This window comes from Lactuca serriola, chromosome 4 (assembly GCF_051521515.1).
Source record: "Lactuca serriola cultivar US96UC23 chromosome 4, Lser_US96UC23_V15, whole genome shotgun sequence".
Taxonomy (NCBI): domain Eukaryota; kingdom Viridiplantae; phylum Streptophyta; class Magnoliopsida; order Asterales; family Asteraceae; genus Lactuca; species Lactuca serriola.
The window spans coordinates 75695686-75715513 of NC_136411.1; the positions used below are offsets into that span (position 1 = coordinate 75695686).

A 19828-nucleotide genomic window follows, 5' to 3' on the forward strand; every position below is an offset into this window, starting at 1 on the left:
GGATTGTAGACAACAATAGGGTTTTAACTTAGAGCTCTGATACCATATTATTTATAAAATGCTTTGATATTGCTAGATCATAATTGATATTTAATATCATATAAATAGGAATGCAAAACGCCTCTTGGTTTAACCTAAATCGTAATGGGTATTAGTTTAACCTTAATCACTGACACTTTTAATGACTTTTTATATTATGGGTTACTATAATCTCTATTACTAATAGATTTATGCGTTCAAGAATCATATGCATCCATTGATTATTTCAGATGGTGTCGATTTAAAGAACAATAACTTAGACACCATGTTTGTTGTGGTTGCTATGGTCAATAATAACAAAAATACCCCTTTTAGCTTTCGGAATAGGAAGACGGACCATGGGGACGTTCACACAATGTTCTCTATGAAATTGATAGGATGCATAAGTCACATACATACTGATATGCAAAAGAAAGGGCGTATAACAATTGACTGGAACTTGTGTTAACCCTCTTAAAAACTAGATATCTTACATATCAAGTGGTTTTGATATTAATTTCCAGGCCGGTGCAATGTACTATAAAACGTAACAAAAAGTCAAATTAGTCATCAAGGCAAAACCACGTTGAATTATTTTTCACACACGTCGTATAGCAATTGGCCGTAACTCGTGTCAACCCATGCCAAAATCATTATTTTGTTTTTGCACTCCCTATTGTTGACTTAGTTTTCAAAAATACCCCCTAAGTTGAAATTGTCTGAAATAAACCACAGACGTTACGGTTGTTGATAAAAACACTTAAGACTATGATAAATCTACCAAAACCTTTAAACTTACTCTTTTTTTTTTTTCAATGGTAAGTTAGTATATATTCTATTTATTCATTATTATACACATTCGCTTAGGAATACAATGGTTAATGGGCTTGTAACATCTTATTCTTAATTTTGAATACACATATATGTCTTCAAAAATAAATATTATAATAGAAATGTTAAGTATTACTAGTGTTAGTTATAGACTTGGCAATTTGATACACAACAAGAATAAAACACATGTTTTTGAATATGAGTTTTGAAAAGTTGTGTTTCATGTCTATCGGTATAGATACATATTTTAGATTTGTGTTTCCTGTCTTACATGTGTCAGACATAAATTTATCTATTTAAACATATATAATAAACATATAAAATTCATGTGATACACCACGACTAAAATCAATATTTTAAGTTCTAAAGAAACTAATACCAACTCTCAATCTCACATCTCAATCTAACATTTTCAACTTTGTCAACATCTTCTCTTGTTCGTTACCGTTTATAGAGTTATAGGATTATAGAGTTATACTTACAAAATCATTTCACATAGTTTTCCATACATGGCTTTTGATATCGCCAAGCTTATCAAATTGGCATTTTGAATTTTTGTTTCATTTAAGTATTTAATGGAGTTGTATATTTGTACAGCTAGAAAAAAAATCTTAATGGCGACTAATAGGGTGAAATATTTTTTTTTTAATAGTTTTTGTTTAAATTATGAATATAAGGATATTTATATGGTAATATTTATTTAATTTTTTTTAAATACAATAGTATATAAGTTAGTGTACAATGATTTTATATAGATTCATTCAAATCCACGTTTTCATAATTCACGGTTAAAAACATGTTTTGTTCCATTCTTATTACTTGTTATATGGGTTAATTTTGGTAAATGATAATCTACAACTTCAAATAACAGATAATGCTTCACGAGCTAAGATTATTAATAACAATAAGCATAAACAAATAACACCATGTTAGTATAATATCAAAATCATTTGTAAAGTTTTGCAAATCCATATCTTCAGTGCAAATACATTTGAAACATAATATCGGTTACGAAGCTTAAAATGTAATAACCAAGACATAAAGGACATATTTTTAACTTTACTCAAACATCAAAGGTGCTTTCTGTAAATTTACAATTTGAATCCTAAATAGCGTTCCGTGGTGGATCCAAACTATCTGTGTCCTTTAAAAGACTTCGCTTGCGCAGCGCAATTTCGTTCATGTTAAACCAACTCCTCCCTACCCTCTTCTCCTGTATAAAACCCTAGGGGTCTCTCCCCAAATTTCAATTAGATCTTTACCATTTCAACGCTGTAAGTTCTCGATCTATCTTTCCAAAATCTACGTCTGTTCTAATTCTGTACTTTATTTGTGTTTAATTATTTTCATTTTGCAGAAATCAATTACGATGTTTGAAACTTGATATGATAGTATTTTACTACCCGATCTGTAATGATTTTTTCAGTTGAAATACGTAATTGTGTTTTCAATTCGATATGTAGTTTGTTTTTGTTTGAATTTGCTGGTTTTATGTTTTGGATCTTGGTATGAATGTATGTACGCATTTGATTTGTTCTTACGTTTCAATCGATTGATTATCGTTGAGTGGATGGAACTTTAATTGACCTTCAATTTGTGGTTTCTAGTTAGTTTCTATTATTCAATGCTTTGCATGTCGATGAGACGAGACGATTTGAAAGTTTATTGAGCGTAAAAATGTTGACATTTTATGCCTTTTGAGTAGATGATACTTGCAAATTAATCGAAAGGGGTGTAATGAATTAATTGATATCAGCGGACTCATGTTTAAATCATTTCTTTTGGGGGGTGCATGTGTTTCTTCAAGTCTAGGAAGGGTTTTTATCATAGTTGAATGTCTAGTTGTAATTGATGACGCAGTTGGAACAAAGTATGGATTCTAGGTGTTTCTCAAGATGTTGAAACACAGTTCTTAATATACAATCTCCAGTTCCAATGTTAAAGCCAATTAAGACTTTTGTAATAATCGTTTGCTTGTTACTTATACTTTCTTTTGCCAAACAACTTGAAACAGCTACTTCACAGTTCTGATTTCTCAAAATGGGAGGTGGTTTTAGAGTATTACATCTAGTCAGGCCCTTTCTTTCCTTTCTACCCGAAGTCCAAAGTGCAGACAGGAAAGTTCCCTTCAGAGAAAAGGTCATATACACAGTGATCTCCCTTTTCATCTTTCTAGTCTGCAGTCAGCTTCCTCTATATGGCATACACTCCACAACTGGTGCAGACCCTTTCTACTGGATGCGTGTTATCTTAGCCTCAAACCGTGGAACTGTCATGGAGCTTGGAATCACTCCCATTGTCACCTCTGGACTAGTCATGCAGTTATTAGCAGGATCCAAAATCATTGAAGTTGACAACAATGTCCGTGAAGATCGTGCACTACTGTAAGCATTACATCTTTCTTTCTTTAACCTTCTTCAAATCTTCTTCAAACCTTCTCCATCTTTAAACTCTTTATTTTTCCAGAAATGGTGCACAGAAATTGTTGGGAATCTTGATTGCTGTTGGTGAGGCTGTTGCCTATGTTCTATCAGGAATGTATGGAAGTGTTGGTCAACTTGGTGTTGGAAATGCCATTCTCATAATCGTTCAGTTATGTTTTGCTGGGATTATTGTGATCTGTTTGGATGAACTTCTACAAAAGGGATATGGTTTAGGGTCTGGGATTTCATTGTTCATAGCTACCAATATCTGTGAAAGCATTATCTGGAAAGCATTCAGCCCTACAACAATTAACAGTGGACGTGGTGCTGAATTTGAAGGAGCAGTGATTGCATTGTTTCATCTTCTAATCACTAGATCTGATAAAGTCCGAGCATTACGTGAAGCTTTTTATAGGCAAAATCTGCCTAATGTGACTAATCTGCTTGCAACTGTGTTGATTTTCTTGATTGTTATATACTTTCAAGGGTTTCGTGTTGTTTTGCCTGTGAGATCTAAGAATGCTCGTGGGCAACAAGGGTCTTACCCCATTAAGCTGTTTTACACCTCCAACATGCCTATTATTCTCCAGTCTGCACTTGTTTCCAACCTTTATTTCATCTCTCAGGTATTAAAGTCTTTATCTTTTCTTTATTTCTTTACTTGTTGAATTGAATAATTACTTATATTGTTGTTGTTCCTTTTTCAGTTGTTGCACAGAAAGTACAGTGGGAACTTTTTGGTTAATTTGTTGGGAAAATGGAAGGAGTCTGAATACTCTGGTCAATCTGTCCCTGTTGGTGGTCTTGCTTACTATGTTACTGCACCTTCAAGGTAATGACTGATTCCATTCCATATTTCGATTCCATTCCATGATCTATAATATGATTTATTGTTTGTTTGCATGTGAATATCATCAGCTTGGCTGACATGGCAGCAAATCCCTTCCATGCTCTTTTCTACCTGGTGTTCATGCTAACAGCCTGTGCTCTCTTCTCAAAGACCTGGATTGAAGTTTCTGGATCTTCTGCAAGAGATGTCGCCAAACAACTCAAGGTAATCTAATAATAATACTAACAATAACATAAAACCTTTCTATGTCAAGGGCATTTACGTCTTTTGCACATGCAAGAGATGAAGAGTTGTGTTTATCGCGCCACAGCTAGCTTATTTTTCGAGTTTTTTTAAGTTGTCATGTTTGGCAAGCCAAAAAGTAGCTTTTTAGGAGATCTTTTAAAAATTTCCAAATATACACCTTAATTAGTTATAGAAACACATTTTTTTAAATGTCTTTTTATGTCATTTTATATTTTTCAGCTAGTTTTACCAAACATCATTTTTTATCGGCTAGCTTTTCAGCCATCAGCTGACTTTTTATTTAACAGTTAGTTTTCCAGCCGCTGACTTTTCAGCTAACAGCTAGCTTTTCAGCTAGTACGGCAAACATAACGTTAGTTCTCACATGACATATCATCACACCTTTTGTTGGGACAAAAGTTGCAATTTTTATCCCGTTGACATGAATATCAGTATGAGTACCAGTACCAGTATGCCAGTATCAATAACGTATTGGTTTTGCAGGAACAACAAATGGTGATGCCGGGACATCGGGACTCGAATCTTCAGAAGGAGCTGAACCGGTACATCCCAACAGCAGCTGCGTTTGGGGGAATGTGTATTGGGGCTTTGACTGTTTTGGCAGATTTCATGGGAGCCATTGGATCTGGTACTGGAATATTGCTAGCTGTCACTATCATATATCAATACTTTGAGACTTTTGAGAAGGAGAAGGCCAGTGAACTAGGCTTATTTGGCTTTTAATTTTTTCTTTTTCTTTTTTCTTTTATCTTTTTAGAGAGAACCACTTTTACCAAACCTACTTTGGTTTGTAGGGAGGGACTTGCAGTTTGAACCTATTAACTCTTTTTTTTTCTTTAGTCTTTGGGTGTTGCATCTACAATACAATGTTTTTTCTCTTATACGTGATCGTTTTTTGTTTTTTTTTTAGCATCATACATAACAGTAAAGAAATAGCAATAGAATAAATAAATGGGCTTAATATTTGATATAACCAAGAAGAGAAATTCTAGAGATTTATATCTAACAACAGAGCCCAATGAAAATTTCAAAGATATCAATTAATCAAGTAACGAATTTATGGATCTTATAAAACAAGGTAAAATGATGTAGTTATTAGTTAATGAACTATGATTTTTTAATATTTAGTACAATTTTCTTATTTTTTGTACACAATTTATTATAAAACGTATGTTTGTTCAAGAAATTCCATTTTGATCCGTTATGTAGGACATTAGGTCTAGTTGGTTATCCTTCCTGTTAAAAAACCATTATTAAATTTATATTTTTGAACACATTTTACTATTATTTTTGTACATATATTTAATCACTTATCTTTTTCAGCGAACAAAATTCCATAAAAAATGATAACATATTTTTATTTGTTCATTTTAAGAAAAAAAAACACAATCTTTTTATTTTCCTCCTCTCTAAAACATCGTCACCCTCCCTTTACTGCAATCGACAATTTACTTGCTTGCTGCTGCTTACACATTTCTTGCTCCTCTTCATCTCATCTTATTTTGTGAAAACCACCATATCCCAACATCCTTCTCTAGGCTCTTTCTTCTCGAATCCTATGACACCTGTAAATATCTTTGTGAAAAGGATTTTAGATTAGTTTATCGGTGGTGGTGAGTAAACGAGGCGATAGTAGAGTGGATGGTGTTGGCCTGGGTATATAACAAGACACAGTTTAATGTTAAATCGTATAGAAAAAAAATTTGAATAGTAAATAATGTACTAAAAACATTATGGTATAATACCCAATGAAAATAGTAAGTTTTAAACAGCCCAAATGAGGTTAATGGCAAACCGTGTAAAAAATAAAAAACTAAATCTGTATCAAAATAATAATTCACTATCCTACAAAATTATTTCTCTAAAAACATGTAATTCTTGTCACAAAAATGTTTTGCATAACTACTGTTAATATAACAGTTTCTTTGTTTATTTTCTTTCACAATCAAATGACGGAGTTGGTTAGATAAACAAAGTTTCTTATTCTATCTTTATAACTTATAAGACGCTTTTATGAAACTGCTAAGCTTGGTTGGTGATTTTTATATTTTTCAATTATTTGACATAAAGATAATAATGAACAAGATGTATGTCTTTTTTTATCGTCAAGAAATTACAGCAAAAGGTTGACATGTAACCATTTTTGGAAACAAAAAGTGATTGCACTTGATCAAATGTAACAGGTGAAACAAACATATGAGTGAAATTCCCACCAAAACATTAACTTTTGTAAGTTAGCCTTTTCAAGTCAAATATAAGAAAAACATCTCTTTATTGTAAGTATATTCAATTGAAAAAGTCTTATATTATTTTCTTATTTATTTAAAACGTTCCATTATTTGAAACATGTCTATTGCATTTTCTCATGGTTTTACTTTTTGGAAAACATGACTAGAAAGGTGTGCCATGGCACAAGGTTTGGTATAGCCATCTCAAAAACATTCAAGGCATGTTTGTTTGTTAAGAGGGTTGCTAATAACGTATCAAGAAGTTGTTTTATTATTTTATTATTTATTATTTTTTTAATCGGACATGAAACAATTGAGTTTTTATTAACTTTTACATATTAAATGGTGATATAATACTTCTAAAAGTTTGATATACTTAATAGTTAATATAAGAGAAATCTTTAGAAAAGCTCAATATTTTGGGTCGGTTTATTCAAAAGTTTCAAAATTTATTTTGTTAAAAAAAAACTCTCAATTACCGAATTAAAAAAATTCAAATCAACCATTTTTTACCCGGTTACCTCATAAAAGTCCCATTATTTGACATAGTTTATGAAAAAAGCCCTATTTTATTTTTATTTTTTTTATTTCAACTCTTTTACCCTTTCATTAAGTGAAAACTGAAAATTTCTTGATTACAATTATGAATAAGAATAAACGACATTAAGCTCCATAATACTAAGGATTAAAGACCTCTATAATGCATTATTTGCAACAAAACAATGACGTTAACATCATTTTGAACTCATCATCGTCCATTAAATCTAATTTCCATACAAATTTACGTTACAAGTATTATAAGGTATTCAAATTATGTGTTGAACACCTTAGTACAATCTACCTAAAAGTAGGCTAAAGGAAAACCAACTGTTAGGTTCGTATAAGAAACTATGACATCCCCATTTTCACGACCAATTAAAACATTTTCTTTATGCTTATTTAATTTAGAGTATTCGTTTATTGCGGGTTTTGTTCCCAAAACATTTATGAAGAAATGGTTTTTCATATAAAAATATGGGACGTCATAATTGATACAAAACATAAGCATAAACTTGTCTTAACATGCCTTACAACATCTTATTGTACTCATGGCCTACATCTCCTCAAATCTCCCATCAGATCCAAACATCACTTATCCATGTACCTTCGTATTGCTACTTGTGATACAAAGAAACTGAATGGGCTAGGCTTGGGATCCTGATGAGCACATAGAGTTTTCAACCTAAAATATTATAATTAATTTGTTTAATTATGTATTTTGCATCAAATAAATAACCTGATCATCCATTTCACGTTAATCTCACTCCTTGATCCTAAACCGATGATCTCAAGGGATCTATCCTAAAGGATCTCCGAGTAAACAATACTGCATGGGGATTCCTTCACAATATGCGTTAATAAGACAACCATGGGGCGAACAGAGTACCCTCATGAATAGTTCATTCATACCCACATGTTGTAGTCCTGTCCTGTCACACCCCCGAACCAGAACGGCGAAAACGTCCGGAGACGTGTGACGTCATTGTGCAGTATCATAACAATTGTATATAATTGAATCATAGCAAAACATCATACATCAATATAACAAGCTTACATTGTTTTACATCATGTTTATGTTTTCAAGTGTACACAAAAGAAACATCGGTAAACAATTTCCAAAATAAAGCAAAATTAATCTTGAGTCTGCGATCCATAACCTGCTTATTAATTTCCTGAGAATGCAAGTTGTTTGAAAAGCGTCAACATAAAATATGTTGGTGAGTTCATAAGCATTTGCGTATAAAAACTTTGATGATAGTTTAGAAATCCAGAAAAATCCAATATTTTCTTATCAAATAGTTGTAATTCTTGTTTCAAATTGAGTGTAGTTGCATGTGTGTCTTAATTCATCGTTTTCGAAATCGTACAAATCTTTTTCCCAGAAAACCCTATATTTACTGATGTGTAGAATAGTAACTTTGGTAAAAACATAACACTTGTGTGGAAAGGTCTCATTGAGATAGTAAAAAATAGTTGATTTTCAACCGAAGATGAAATCTGTATAAATACGTTTATGATGTATTCTAGTGAGTCGTTACAACCATACTAATATGACGAAGTGCCTGTTATGACGTTCTTCAGGCGTCGGTTTTGTTTAAGACATTTTTCACCCTAGATTGGCCGGTCTAGCTGTAGCGAACAACGAAGGTGCGGGGTGTCAACCCCGTATAGATCTATACACAAGTTCTCGCTCCCCCTCCTAGAGACTCTGGTTATAACTCTTACAGGACTTTAGGCGTACACTATTATATATAAATAAATGTACTGTGAAGATTTGTCTGACTAGAATACTAACCGACTTTTTAGCAAATCGTGAAAACCATTATTTACTAAATAATAATAATAGTTGTAGTCGTAACTAGATATTTCGTTTCGTTTGATTCATTTGTTGGAATCAATCCGCTTTGAAACATTTATCAAAATGACTCAATATTATCAAAGCCGGCAAAACAGCCCTATTTCTTTATAAAACCCTATGTGTGACTCCATTTGTCGGAAAGTGTCAAGTTATGTTTTGTGTAAAAACTATGACTTGTGTGAAATTATGACAACAGCTTTACGACATACAAATTTTCCATCACAAAGGCCCTATTTGTGTATTTTCTTGCCGCAAATATTAATATAAAATATTTATGAAATACCACCTAATAGTTTGCAAAAACAATCATTTATGGGGCATAAAGTCCAAAACTTTGAAGATCCTAGCAATTGTGTCAACTTATAGTCTATTTCAACAACTTTTTATCTTTAGATATAGAGATATGAAATAAGGGATAAATGGACACATTCAAAACCTTGGGAGGCTCTTCTTGTACATAAAGTATTCCTTATGTGGTGGTTTTGTAAACATCTTTAAGGTTTTCATATAATCTGTGAACTCACGTTCATGAAAAATTTGTTATAATGTAATAACATTTCAACACACATTCTAAACATACAAATACATGCAGTTATCCAAGGATTTAGGCAAGATTTGACTTGTATTCTCCCCCAAAAACAATGAAAATTTAGAAAGAGGTGGGGTATGAAGCTCACCTTGGTTATCTTTGCTGGGTAATTTTGATGAGTGATGAGGAAGTTTCCAAGCTCCAAAAACTTGAAAGATTCTTAAAACTTTAGAGGATTCTAAGAATAATTTTTGTGTGTAAATATAGTGAGATCTTAGAATGATGGTAAGAATAATTATTTAAAGAGGATAAAAACACTCACCAAAGAAATCTGTAAATTTCCTTTGAAGAGATGAACTTGGAGCTTGAAGGTGTTGAGAGTTTTCTTGAGAGTTTACTGAATGTGAATGAGAGAAGTGTGACTTGGAGAGGAAAGGAGTTCACATATCTAAAGGGAAGGATAAGGGTAACTTGACATTTGCATGGAAAGCTGGTGGGTAAAGCTTATTTTCTTATGAATAATGTGTTTTTATTTGGGATTTGCATGGGAAATGAGGAATTAGCATCACATCATAAAGTCAAACCCCTTTATCCTCAAAAAATCTCTTTAAAAATATTGGGTATTATTTTATATAAATATGTTTAAAATAATTGATTTTGGCATAAAATAGGGGTTTAAGGGGTCTAAGATATGAAAAATATGAGTTTGGTGCGATTTCCAACATCAAAATGCCTTAAAATGATGAAATGGTCCGGAAATGGCAAAAATCCGAAGCTTAGAAGCGAAATCCGGAGCTTAGAAGCGAAATCCGAAGTCCTTATGAAATTTGTGGAGTTAAAATGTGAGGTCCGGAGTAGGGAGCAAATTTCCGAAGCAAACAGTACTTCCGGAGGGCTCTTCTCGGATTTTGAAGTCAAGAGGCGGATCAGTGGTCCGGACCAACCATGTGTTTCCGAACCGAAGCAGGGCGAGGCTAGATCTTCCGGAGCTGCGAACTTATTCGGATGAGAGGCTTCCGTGATGCGAGGTTCCGAAGCAAGACTTCACCATTCCGGAGCAGGCTAGATCCGAAGCAAAGAGGGGAGTTCCACAGGTGTGCTTCCTCTTGGCTCTTAAGAAGATATTCCGGACAAGAGGTTCAGGACCAAGAGGGTTCCGAACCAAGATGGTCCTTTTGGGTTTTCTCCTTTGGTTTTGGGTTGTTTTCGACTGAGGAAGGTACATAGAGAGATTTCACATACTTGGAGAGATTTAGGAGAGATTTTATATACTTGGAGAGATTTCATATTCTTGGAGAGATTTGGGAGAGATTACATATTCTTGGAGAGATATAGGAGAGATTTCACATACTTTGGGAGATTTGGAAGAGATTTCACATACTTGGAGAGATTTCATATTCTTGGAGAGATTTGGGAGAGATTTCACATACTTGGAGAGATTTAGGAGAGATAGAGATAGAGTGGGAGAGATTTAGAGAGACTTTGTCGGGGGCCTTTATTAATGTTTTTCTTCGTAGAACAAGGACCTTAGACTTTGTTTCACCCTATTTTGAGTGTCATACACCCTCAAAGGGCATATAATAGTGTTTTATAGAGTTGTTACTGATGGGTTTTAGTCATAAGACATCCTATGTGCTCATACAAACCCTAATGCTTGGATCTAGGTTTCTCTATTGTACATGCTTTGAATCCAAGACTATAAACCCTAATTCTAGCATATGGAAATCGATATTAACATATAATTAGGTTTAAGATGTTACCTTGATTGTTATGTAGTAATAACAATCCCAATTCCTCCTTGAATTGACTTTGGAAGGCTTAGAGTCACAAGTGTCACTCCTCTAATGGCTCACAAACACCATAAGCAAGAGGATGAAGAGGAGAGAGGTTAGAGGCTGCCAAAACTCGTGTGAAACCCTAGCAAGAAGCTTAGCGACGTTTTTGGTCCTTAAGGTATCTATATATAGTGAGACAATTAGGGTTATCTAACAAGGAAACCCTAATTTGGTTGCTTAAGCCCTAAGCAACCCATAGACTCCTTTAAACAAGCCCTTGGATGATTTCCTTATGGGCTTCCCATAAGAATTCGTCCACCTCTTGATTTAAGACAATCCATGGCCCAAATTGCAATTATCTTATAATTACAATTCCAGTCCCTTAAGTTTAATTAATCTCTTTTAGTCACAAAACTAATTTCCAATTAATTATTGAATAATATTAATTAAACAATATGATTTCTCCTTTAATATATTATTCCTATAATATATTAATAAATCATATTTAATCCTTTCTCTCCATAATTCATCCTATCAAGTTGCTTTGGTGAAGGCAACCCAAAAGGACCATGCACCATCGGGTCAAGTACATACCAAAATAGTTATGGACTTAGACACTAATCCAACAGTCTCCCACTTGGATAAGTCTAATAACTATTCTGGGTATGACTTCAGATCCTGATCTACAATCGTAGCTTTCTAAAGCCGCTGTCAACTCTGATCCTATCAGATACGCGTGTCCTTAGATAAGGGATCATATATTCCTCCATTCTAGATATCATATGAGATATGATTTCAAATCATTCTCTTTGTACTATATCTCGATTCCCGATTTATGACGACTGACTAATTGAACAAATCAAATTAGCCCTAGCCCGGCCGAACATTTACGTTTGTCATCACTAAATCATCGAGGGGCCCAAAGATATCGCTTTTATCCTACTTTGGATAAAAGGAATGGATAAACCTTGATACAATGCTTGCTTGCACTCACGCACCGAATCACACACAACAATATGTTTTATAACACCAAGTTACTAGTGCGTTTACATATTATCAATGTGCAACCGATTTGCAAGATACAACTCACACATCTCGGTTTCAAGAATATAAGATGTTATCGTCTCACCAATCACTCGTGATACAATCCATGGAGTGATCCAAGTGAGCGTGGGTTTAATCCAATGCTCAAATCATATTCATAAGCACTCATGAACGTTGCAGCAAACATTTGCTTATGTCTAATACTCTTTTAGACAATCCACACACCAATTCACGACAGTCTTCATTCATATCTACTTCCAACATATGAACGACTGTGGCCCGTTCGAATAATTCGATTATTCTTAATAAATTCAATTATTCTGGAAGTCAAAACATGAAAATGTGAAACACAAGAATAATACTAATCCCATATGGCCTCAAACCTTTGAGTATAAATAAAACTCCTTTTATTTATCACCATACCGATTACTTATTATTTGTCATTTCGGGTAATCAACTTCTTACTTGAATTATTACACTTGTCCCATGCTCTTAGCATGCACACAATGTTTACCTATGGTTCTTACTTTGTGAAATAGATCAAATTGAACACATTTCCAATCATTCTCATTTCACAACTCCAAATCCTTTTTCATAAGTGAAAGAATATCAAATTCTTACTACTTATAGAATATGTTAGATTCTAATATCACTATACCAAAGTCACAAAGACTATTGCCAATGAAATTACAAAGTCCTTTAACGGAGATTGTTACAAGACAATTCCTTAGGTATGATGTCTCTCACTCAAAGTACATTCCTTTGAACATCCTTTTGCATAAAAGTTTCTAATCTTAGACATAGATTTTTTCAATATTCAATTCCCAATATGGACACGCTTCCATATTTTCCATATGACAACTCATTCTTAACAGAATCTTATCTATTCATAATAATGTCGATATGGTCCATCCAATATGGAAACATTTCCATATATTCCAATACTATACTTCCAACTACTCACAAGCGACCAATCTTCGTCGAACTTTGGATTGTCCTTCGATAGTTGTTTAATTATTTTAGTCAACCAATTCTAGTCCCTTTTCCCTCTAAATGCGCTCGACATTTGGAAAATTTTAGAATGGTCAAACATTAAAGCATTTGAAATCGATCCTATACCCGAAGCGTATGGGACACGACACATAATGTTTTATTTGCTATGTTCCCAAAATTCGAATTGTTAAGAGGAATGCCGTAATCATAATCGAAATTTTAAGAACACACTATGTACCCTTGACTAAATTTATTAACATTTCTCAACCTAATCCTTTAGATTCAAAATGAAGCATAATATTCTCTCCCTTAATTATAGCAAAACAACCTTACAACCCTTACGACTTTGCAAGGTATAACTCTTGTTTTCTATAATTAATATTGCCAACTTGCAATACGTGCCTTAATAATCATACATTCATAACTTTTATGCTCCCACTATCATGATGATTATTATAAACATAACACTTATGCTCCCACTAGCTTCGACATGTATTCAGAAACAGCTAAACTTTTAGAAAAACAATACTTATTGAATTTCTTAAATTCATGTTTCTAATACTTAATGCTTTGATAATCTTTTATCAAGGCCTCTTATACACCTTTGCCTTAGATAGTTCATATGTGTGTGTAAACAATTGCCAAACCTCACAATTCAAATTATGGAAAGGGATACCGTAACCATAATTGAATTCGAGAATGCAATTTTACAGTCACTATCTTCTTAAAATCTTTCTTAGTGAAAGCATTTCCTCACAATCATTTTCATGAAGGAGGAAATCTTATGACACTTAGATTTAAACGCTGTATTTGTTCCTATCCATGTGAATTTGTTAAAACCAAAGTTTACGATAAATTCAAACTCATATGGACCGAACTTTCTTAATCTTGATTTCTTGCCTTATGGTAGCACAACTACCCACCACGTCTTCCAAGTAGTTAAGCAGCTCATCTTTTCTTATCAATTTACTTTCCATTGATCAAGGTCCTTGCCTTTTAATGCATTCAAATGAGAACTCATAGGACTCACATGCATAATTAACTCGATTGGATTGGCATAGAAACAAAATAATGTCAACACGGTAGGCTGTAAACCTCAACTCGTGTGCTAGTGATGATCGATAAGGTTTATTTGATTTGTTCTTGAAACCTTTCAATACCATTAAGACTCCCACTGACTCCTTGACATATAAGATTCTCTTGTCAATAAACATTTCTTGACAAACAAATATTCAAGAGTTAGTGTAGCTTTTATCAAACACTTCATAAATTGATCCTAGTTGGTCTTTGTCTTATCCAAAACATCACAACTTTCCACATTTGATGAATGTTATAAACCTTCTTAATACTTTTCCACTCAATGTCACAATCTTAACTCTAAGACTTGTTATTGGAACGAAGTACGATTGACCTTTTGATTTAACCATTTCTTCAATTATTGATTCCTCTTGTTAGACATACAATTGTGCTAAGACTCGCTTAGAGGATCAATTGAGATATGGTTCTTAATCATTAAGACCTATCATAAAGCATAAAAGGTACTCTCCCTTCTTCTTAGAATGGAGAAACTTTTATCTTTCTGCCTACTTGATTCTTCTTATTCGTTCTACTATTGATTTAAACCTTTTAATCAATTCAGAATTACACTTAATCTTATAAGTGTAATCGTATTTACTAAACCTTTAGTAAATCATGACGAATATCATTGTTACTCTTATGGTGGACTTGACCAACACGCAACTTTGTGTACTCGATCTCCTAGTCTTTCACTTGACACTTTGTCAATGAATTAGTCTAATTTCCAAATATGAAATTTCTCATTCATCGTGTAACCAAGCTGCATGATTCCAAGTTTCCGTCCAATTGAAACTTGGGCGATGAGAAACTCTCCCTATTTGGTAAACTCTCGACTTTCCATAACATAATAAGAACCAAATCCATTATTGCTAATAATAGAAACATTTTAACATCAATTTTTCATACACGCCATTGCAAGGATAAATATAAAATCAAAATTTATTTTATTGCGGAAAAATTTGTCCTTACAATGCAATTCATTGAAAAACTATGCTAATATATCTTTCTTAGCAATCTAATTCTAACTCTAAGTAGTAGCTCAAGAATCTAATCTTCTAGAAATGCGATCGAAATCCATTCTTTCACGGTTAGATTCTGCTCACTTCTTCCCTTAAGCTTCCTTTCTTTTCTTTGATTCTACAAAACATCAATTGTAATCTTATCACATTATGTATTAAAAGAGTTAGTCAATGGATTTTACCTATATTAGATCCATACGTTTCGACTCTCCCATCTCTTAGATCTCTTAGGTAAATGGGACAGCTTCCTCTCCAATGCCCTTTCTCATGGCAATAAAACAAATTGACTCTTTTGGAACATGACATGGAACTACTTCAAACATTGCCTTTCTCTTATGATCAAACTTTCGATCATAGCATGTCTTTTGTTGCCATTGTCTATATCCATAGAGGTCCTGAAGGCAGATTCACCAATCAATATTGCTTTTCTATTGCGCCAAACCATTGCTGATTCAGCAGCAATAAGCATATAGGTGAGATCTATAAAGGTCACGTCGCGGTTCATCATATAGTACTCTCTTACGAACTCACTATATGAGTTAGGAAGTGACTGAAGAACCCAATCAACAGCCATTTCCTCACAGACAACGGATCCCAACATTCTTAACCTATCAATGTGTGACTTCATCCCTAGGACGTGTGCACACATCGACTTTCCTTCTTTATGTTTACTTGCCAAAAGGGCTTGAGTGATCTTGAACTTTTCAAGCCTTTGAACTTGTGGGTTAGGGAGAATAATTGGAGGAGGTGGAGGAAGTGAAGCATGATTTCTTGTTCCTCGATCGAATCGTGGAATATCATCTTCATGTGGAATGCTAGTTCCACGGGATTTGGGAAGACCATAGTTGTCAAACTTTGACATCTACAAAACGGGAGAAAAACGAATTCAAGTTAGTTGATTGATTGAGTCCTTAGTAAATCACCCAAATGAGATACTAAGGCTAGGACCCAACACAATATTCTACAACTCGGGAGAGGGATGCCGTAACCCAAATTGCAGAACATTTGAAGGTAAGTGAATGACGAATTGCAAGGGTACAAAGTGTAATTTACCTAACGTCTTCGCAAGGGTACAAAGTGTAATTTCATGGAATTGCATCAATTCACTTTGCCTAAGTAACTAAGATTGAGAATTTGAAAAACATTTAGTTACTTTTATACTTCATTATACTTATAATGGAAGGTTTTGTCATATCCAACCCGTTCGGCTAACGACCCTCCACTAGTCAAGAGTGCGGTGGGTAAGAGTGGATACCCATTCAATCGCCATTTTATAGGCAATTTCGTTAAACACCCCTTATAGACCAGCTTCGTGAATGAGGCCTACTAACGGTAAGACTGACTTTTACTCATACATATATATATATATATATATATATATATATATATATATATATATATATAATGTTAGACTTTTAATGTTATATATAGTATAGGGTGTATTTTATACTTTCAAAATACTAGGTGGTCTAATTTAACAATTATACTTTTAATTCAATTAAATTGTAAACCAAAACTTTTATGGATTTATTAAACTTCTTTTAATTATACACCTTAATTAATTAATAAAACCATAAGGGTGTGATTTGAACCTTTTCAAAACTATACTAAAGTTTTAGAATTTAACATTCCTAATTAAACTTTTAATCAACTTTTAAATTCCAAAACTTGAGGGCAAGTTTTGAAACATTTCAACACATTAGGGTTTAGAATTTAAATATACATCAAAATTAAACCATTTAATAAAAATTTAAATTCCAAAACTTGAGGGCAAGTTTTGAAACCTTGTTCAAAACATTAGGGTTTCAACTATTTAAATTTCAAAACAACAAAACTTTTGGGTTTAAATTTAAACTATAAAACCTAAAGGGGAAAATATGAAACGTTTCATAACACAAGGATCAAATAACAAATAATCTAAAATTAACATTTAATCACATAATTATCCATATTTGATTTATTTTAATGATTTCTTGCAAAACAATTTATCAATTTAGTCAAAATAATTAATCAATTATCACATAAGGAAACAATTATCTTATTAATTGATAAATATCTTCAATTAGATCAAGAATATAGTCAAATATATCATAAAATCGGATTAATATTGATCTAATATGATAAGGTAACTATCCATAAGCAAAAACAACAAGAAATCGCGAAAATATCCCCAGCTAACGAGTTGACTCGCCGAGTCAGGCTTGGACTCATCGAGTCTGCATGCACTCGGCGAGTTCAGTTATGGACTCGGCGAGTCCAGACTCCAGAAACCAAAAATCGAATTTTTTCATACATATCAAGCATCAATACAATAGAAACCAGTCTAGGCTCTGATACTACTGATGGGTTTTAGTCATAAGACATCCTATGTGCTCATACAAACCCTAATGCTTGGATATAGGTTTCTCTATTGTACATGCTTTGAATCCTTAAGGGATCTATATATAGTGAGACAATTAGGGTTATCTAACAAGGAAACCCTAATTTGGTTGCTTAAGCCCTAAGCAACCCATAGACTCCTTTAAACAAGCCCTTGGACGATTTCCTTATGGGCTTCCCATAAGAATTCGTCCACCTCTTGATTTAAGACAATCCATGGCCCAAATTGCAATTATCTTATAATTACAATTCCGGTCCCTTAAGTTTAATTAATCTCTTTTAGTCACAAAACTAATTTCCAATTAATTATTGACTAATATTAATTAAACAATATGATTTCTCCTTTAATATATTATTCCCATAATATATTAATAAATCATATTTAATCCTTTCTCTCCATAATTCATCCTATCAAGTTGCTTTGGTGAAGGCAACCCAAAAGGACCATGCACCATCGGGTCAAGTACATACCAAAATAGTTATGGACTTAGACACTAATCCAACAGTTACTTCCCTTATCTTGATTAGGATCTAGAATTTTTGAACATTTTAACCTTCAAGTGACACTCCTCATTAAGATTTAGAGTCATACATTAGTAAACATAAAGAGATCCCTAACATATAAAAACTAGTTAAGTTGACCATATTGACTTGTTGATCTTGACTTGACTTTGACTTGACCTGAAGCTTGCCGGTTGTCACATGTCCGTATGTGGTTCCTTAACATATACAAGTCAGAGACCTGCCTATGTACAATTCAGTAACATTTACAGGTTGTAGACTTGTCCGTGTACGATTCATTAATGCCTGCATGTCGTAGACCTATCCACATATGTCACACCCTAAAACCATGATGGCGGAAATGTTCCGGGGCGGAGGACGTCATGCATAGCATCACAACCAATGTAAAATAGCAACCATAGTAACACAACCATCACAGTGTATACATATATGAAGATGTTTACATCAATTTGAAACTTGTTTGAATTAAATCAGAGAATATATATAAAATATTAACATAAGACTCTTATTGCTCCAACTTCTCAAAAATCCAACAGGTACCTGTCTACTGATTTCATGAGAATACAAGCAGTTTGAAAATATCACCATAAATCTGGTGAGTTCATAAGCGGTAATTTGTAATGAAAACTTGTTGATGAGCTCGTAAAAAGTATTTTTGTATGGCGTCAAGAAAATCCGATATTTTCTTTAAGTGCAAAATGTAGTGTTATCCGTTCCATATAAACCATGAATGTTCGTTATTGAAAACTATAGTGATATGTGAAAATACTACTTCATGTGACCAACTAAGGCTAATCATGAAGAATAAGTATATTGTATATGAAATCCTTGCATAAACGATTTTGGTTGAAAACCCTGGCTTCAGCCTTAATACGTAGTGTGTTAGTTCTATTTAATATAAATAAAACTATTGAAGGGTGACAAGTTGTAAACTAAAGAGTGAATTATACATAATGTGATTCGTATAACCATACTTGATATGACTAGAGACCTTTCCAACGTTCTTCAGGCGTCGAGTTAAATGACATTTGTCACCCTAGGCATGCCTGCCTAATTGTAGCTAGCAGATCGGGTGTGGGATTATCAGTCCTAAATAGATCTATTCACAAATCTTACGCTCTCCCTCCAGGAGACTCTGGTTATACTATGATAGGATTTATCCTTGTACACCTAAAGTTACAGTAGTGAAGTAGCACCTCACAGTATCGTACAATCTAGTTTACATGTAGTTTAGTAGCGTTCTACCGTAGTGAAAATCCGAATGTATACCGTTTGTAGTGATAATTACAGTTATGAAAACGTGATAAAGTAGTGATGCAAACTGTACACTATTTATGTCTTAGTGCATACATTTAGTAGTGAAAGTTTTTATACTTGTTATGTTTAGAAAAATCCCAAACTATACCGATTATAGTTTACATGTAATGAATAGCGGATCCGGAAAAACTATGCAATTTTAGTGAAAACGACCCTTATGCTCAACATAGTACAATAGG

At 33.4% G+C, this 19828-nt stretch overlaps 1 protein-coding gene across 1 annotated transcript; it reads left to right on the forward strand.

Moving 5' to 3' along the window:
- The first annotated feature begins 1981 nt into the window (after positions 1–1981).
- On the forward strand, positions 1982–5249 carry LOC145101925 (uncharacterized). Its single transcript, XM_079039232.1, has 6 exons — positions 1982–2123; positions 2864–3233; positions 3316–3898; positions 3980–4104; positions 4191–4326; positions 4852–5249. Exons 2-6 carry the CDS (start codon positions 2890–2892, stop codon positions 5089–5091), a joined length of 1428 nt encoding a protein of 475 aa, XP_078895358.1. The 5' UTR covers positions 1982–2123; positions 2864–2889; the 3' UTR covers positions 5092–5249.
- Positions 5250–19828: the final 14579 nt, after the last annotated feature.

What these genes read in the sequence shown, in the direction of transcription:
- LOC145101925 (XM_079039232.1), top strand. Translation starts at nt 2,890, where the DNA reads ATGGGAGGTGGTTTTAGAGTATTACATCTAGTCAGGCCCTTTCTTTCC. An exon ending in ACCTTTATTTCATCTCTCAG is followed by an intron (nt 3,899 to 3,979) that starts GTATTAAAGTCT and finishes TTCCTTTTTCAG; the next exon opens with TTGTTGCACAGAAAGTACAG. An exon ending in TATGTTACTGCACCTTCAAG is followed by an intron (nt 4,105 to 4,190) that starts GTAATGACTGAT and finishes GAATATCATCAG; the next exon opens with CTTGGCTGACATGGCAGCAA.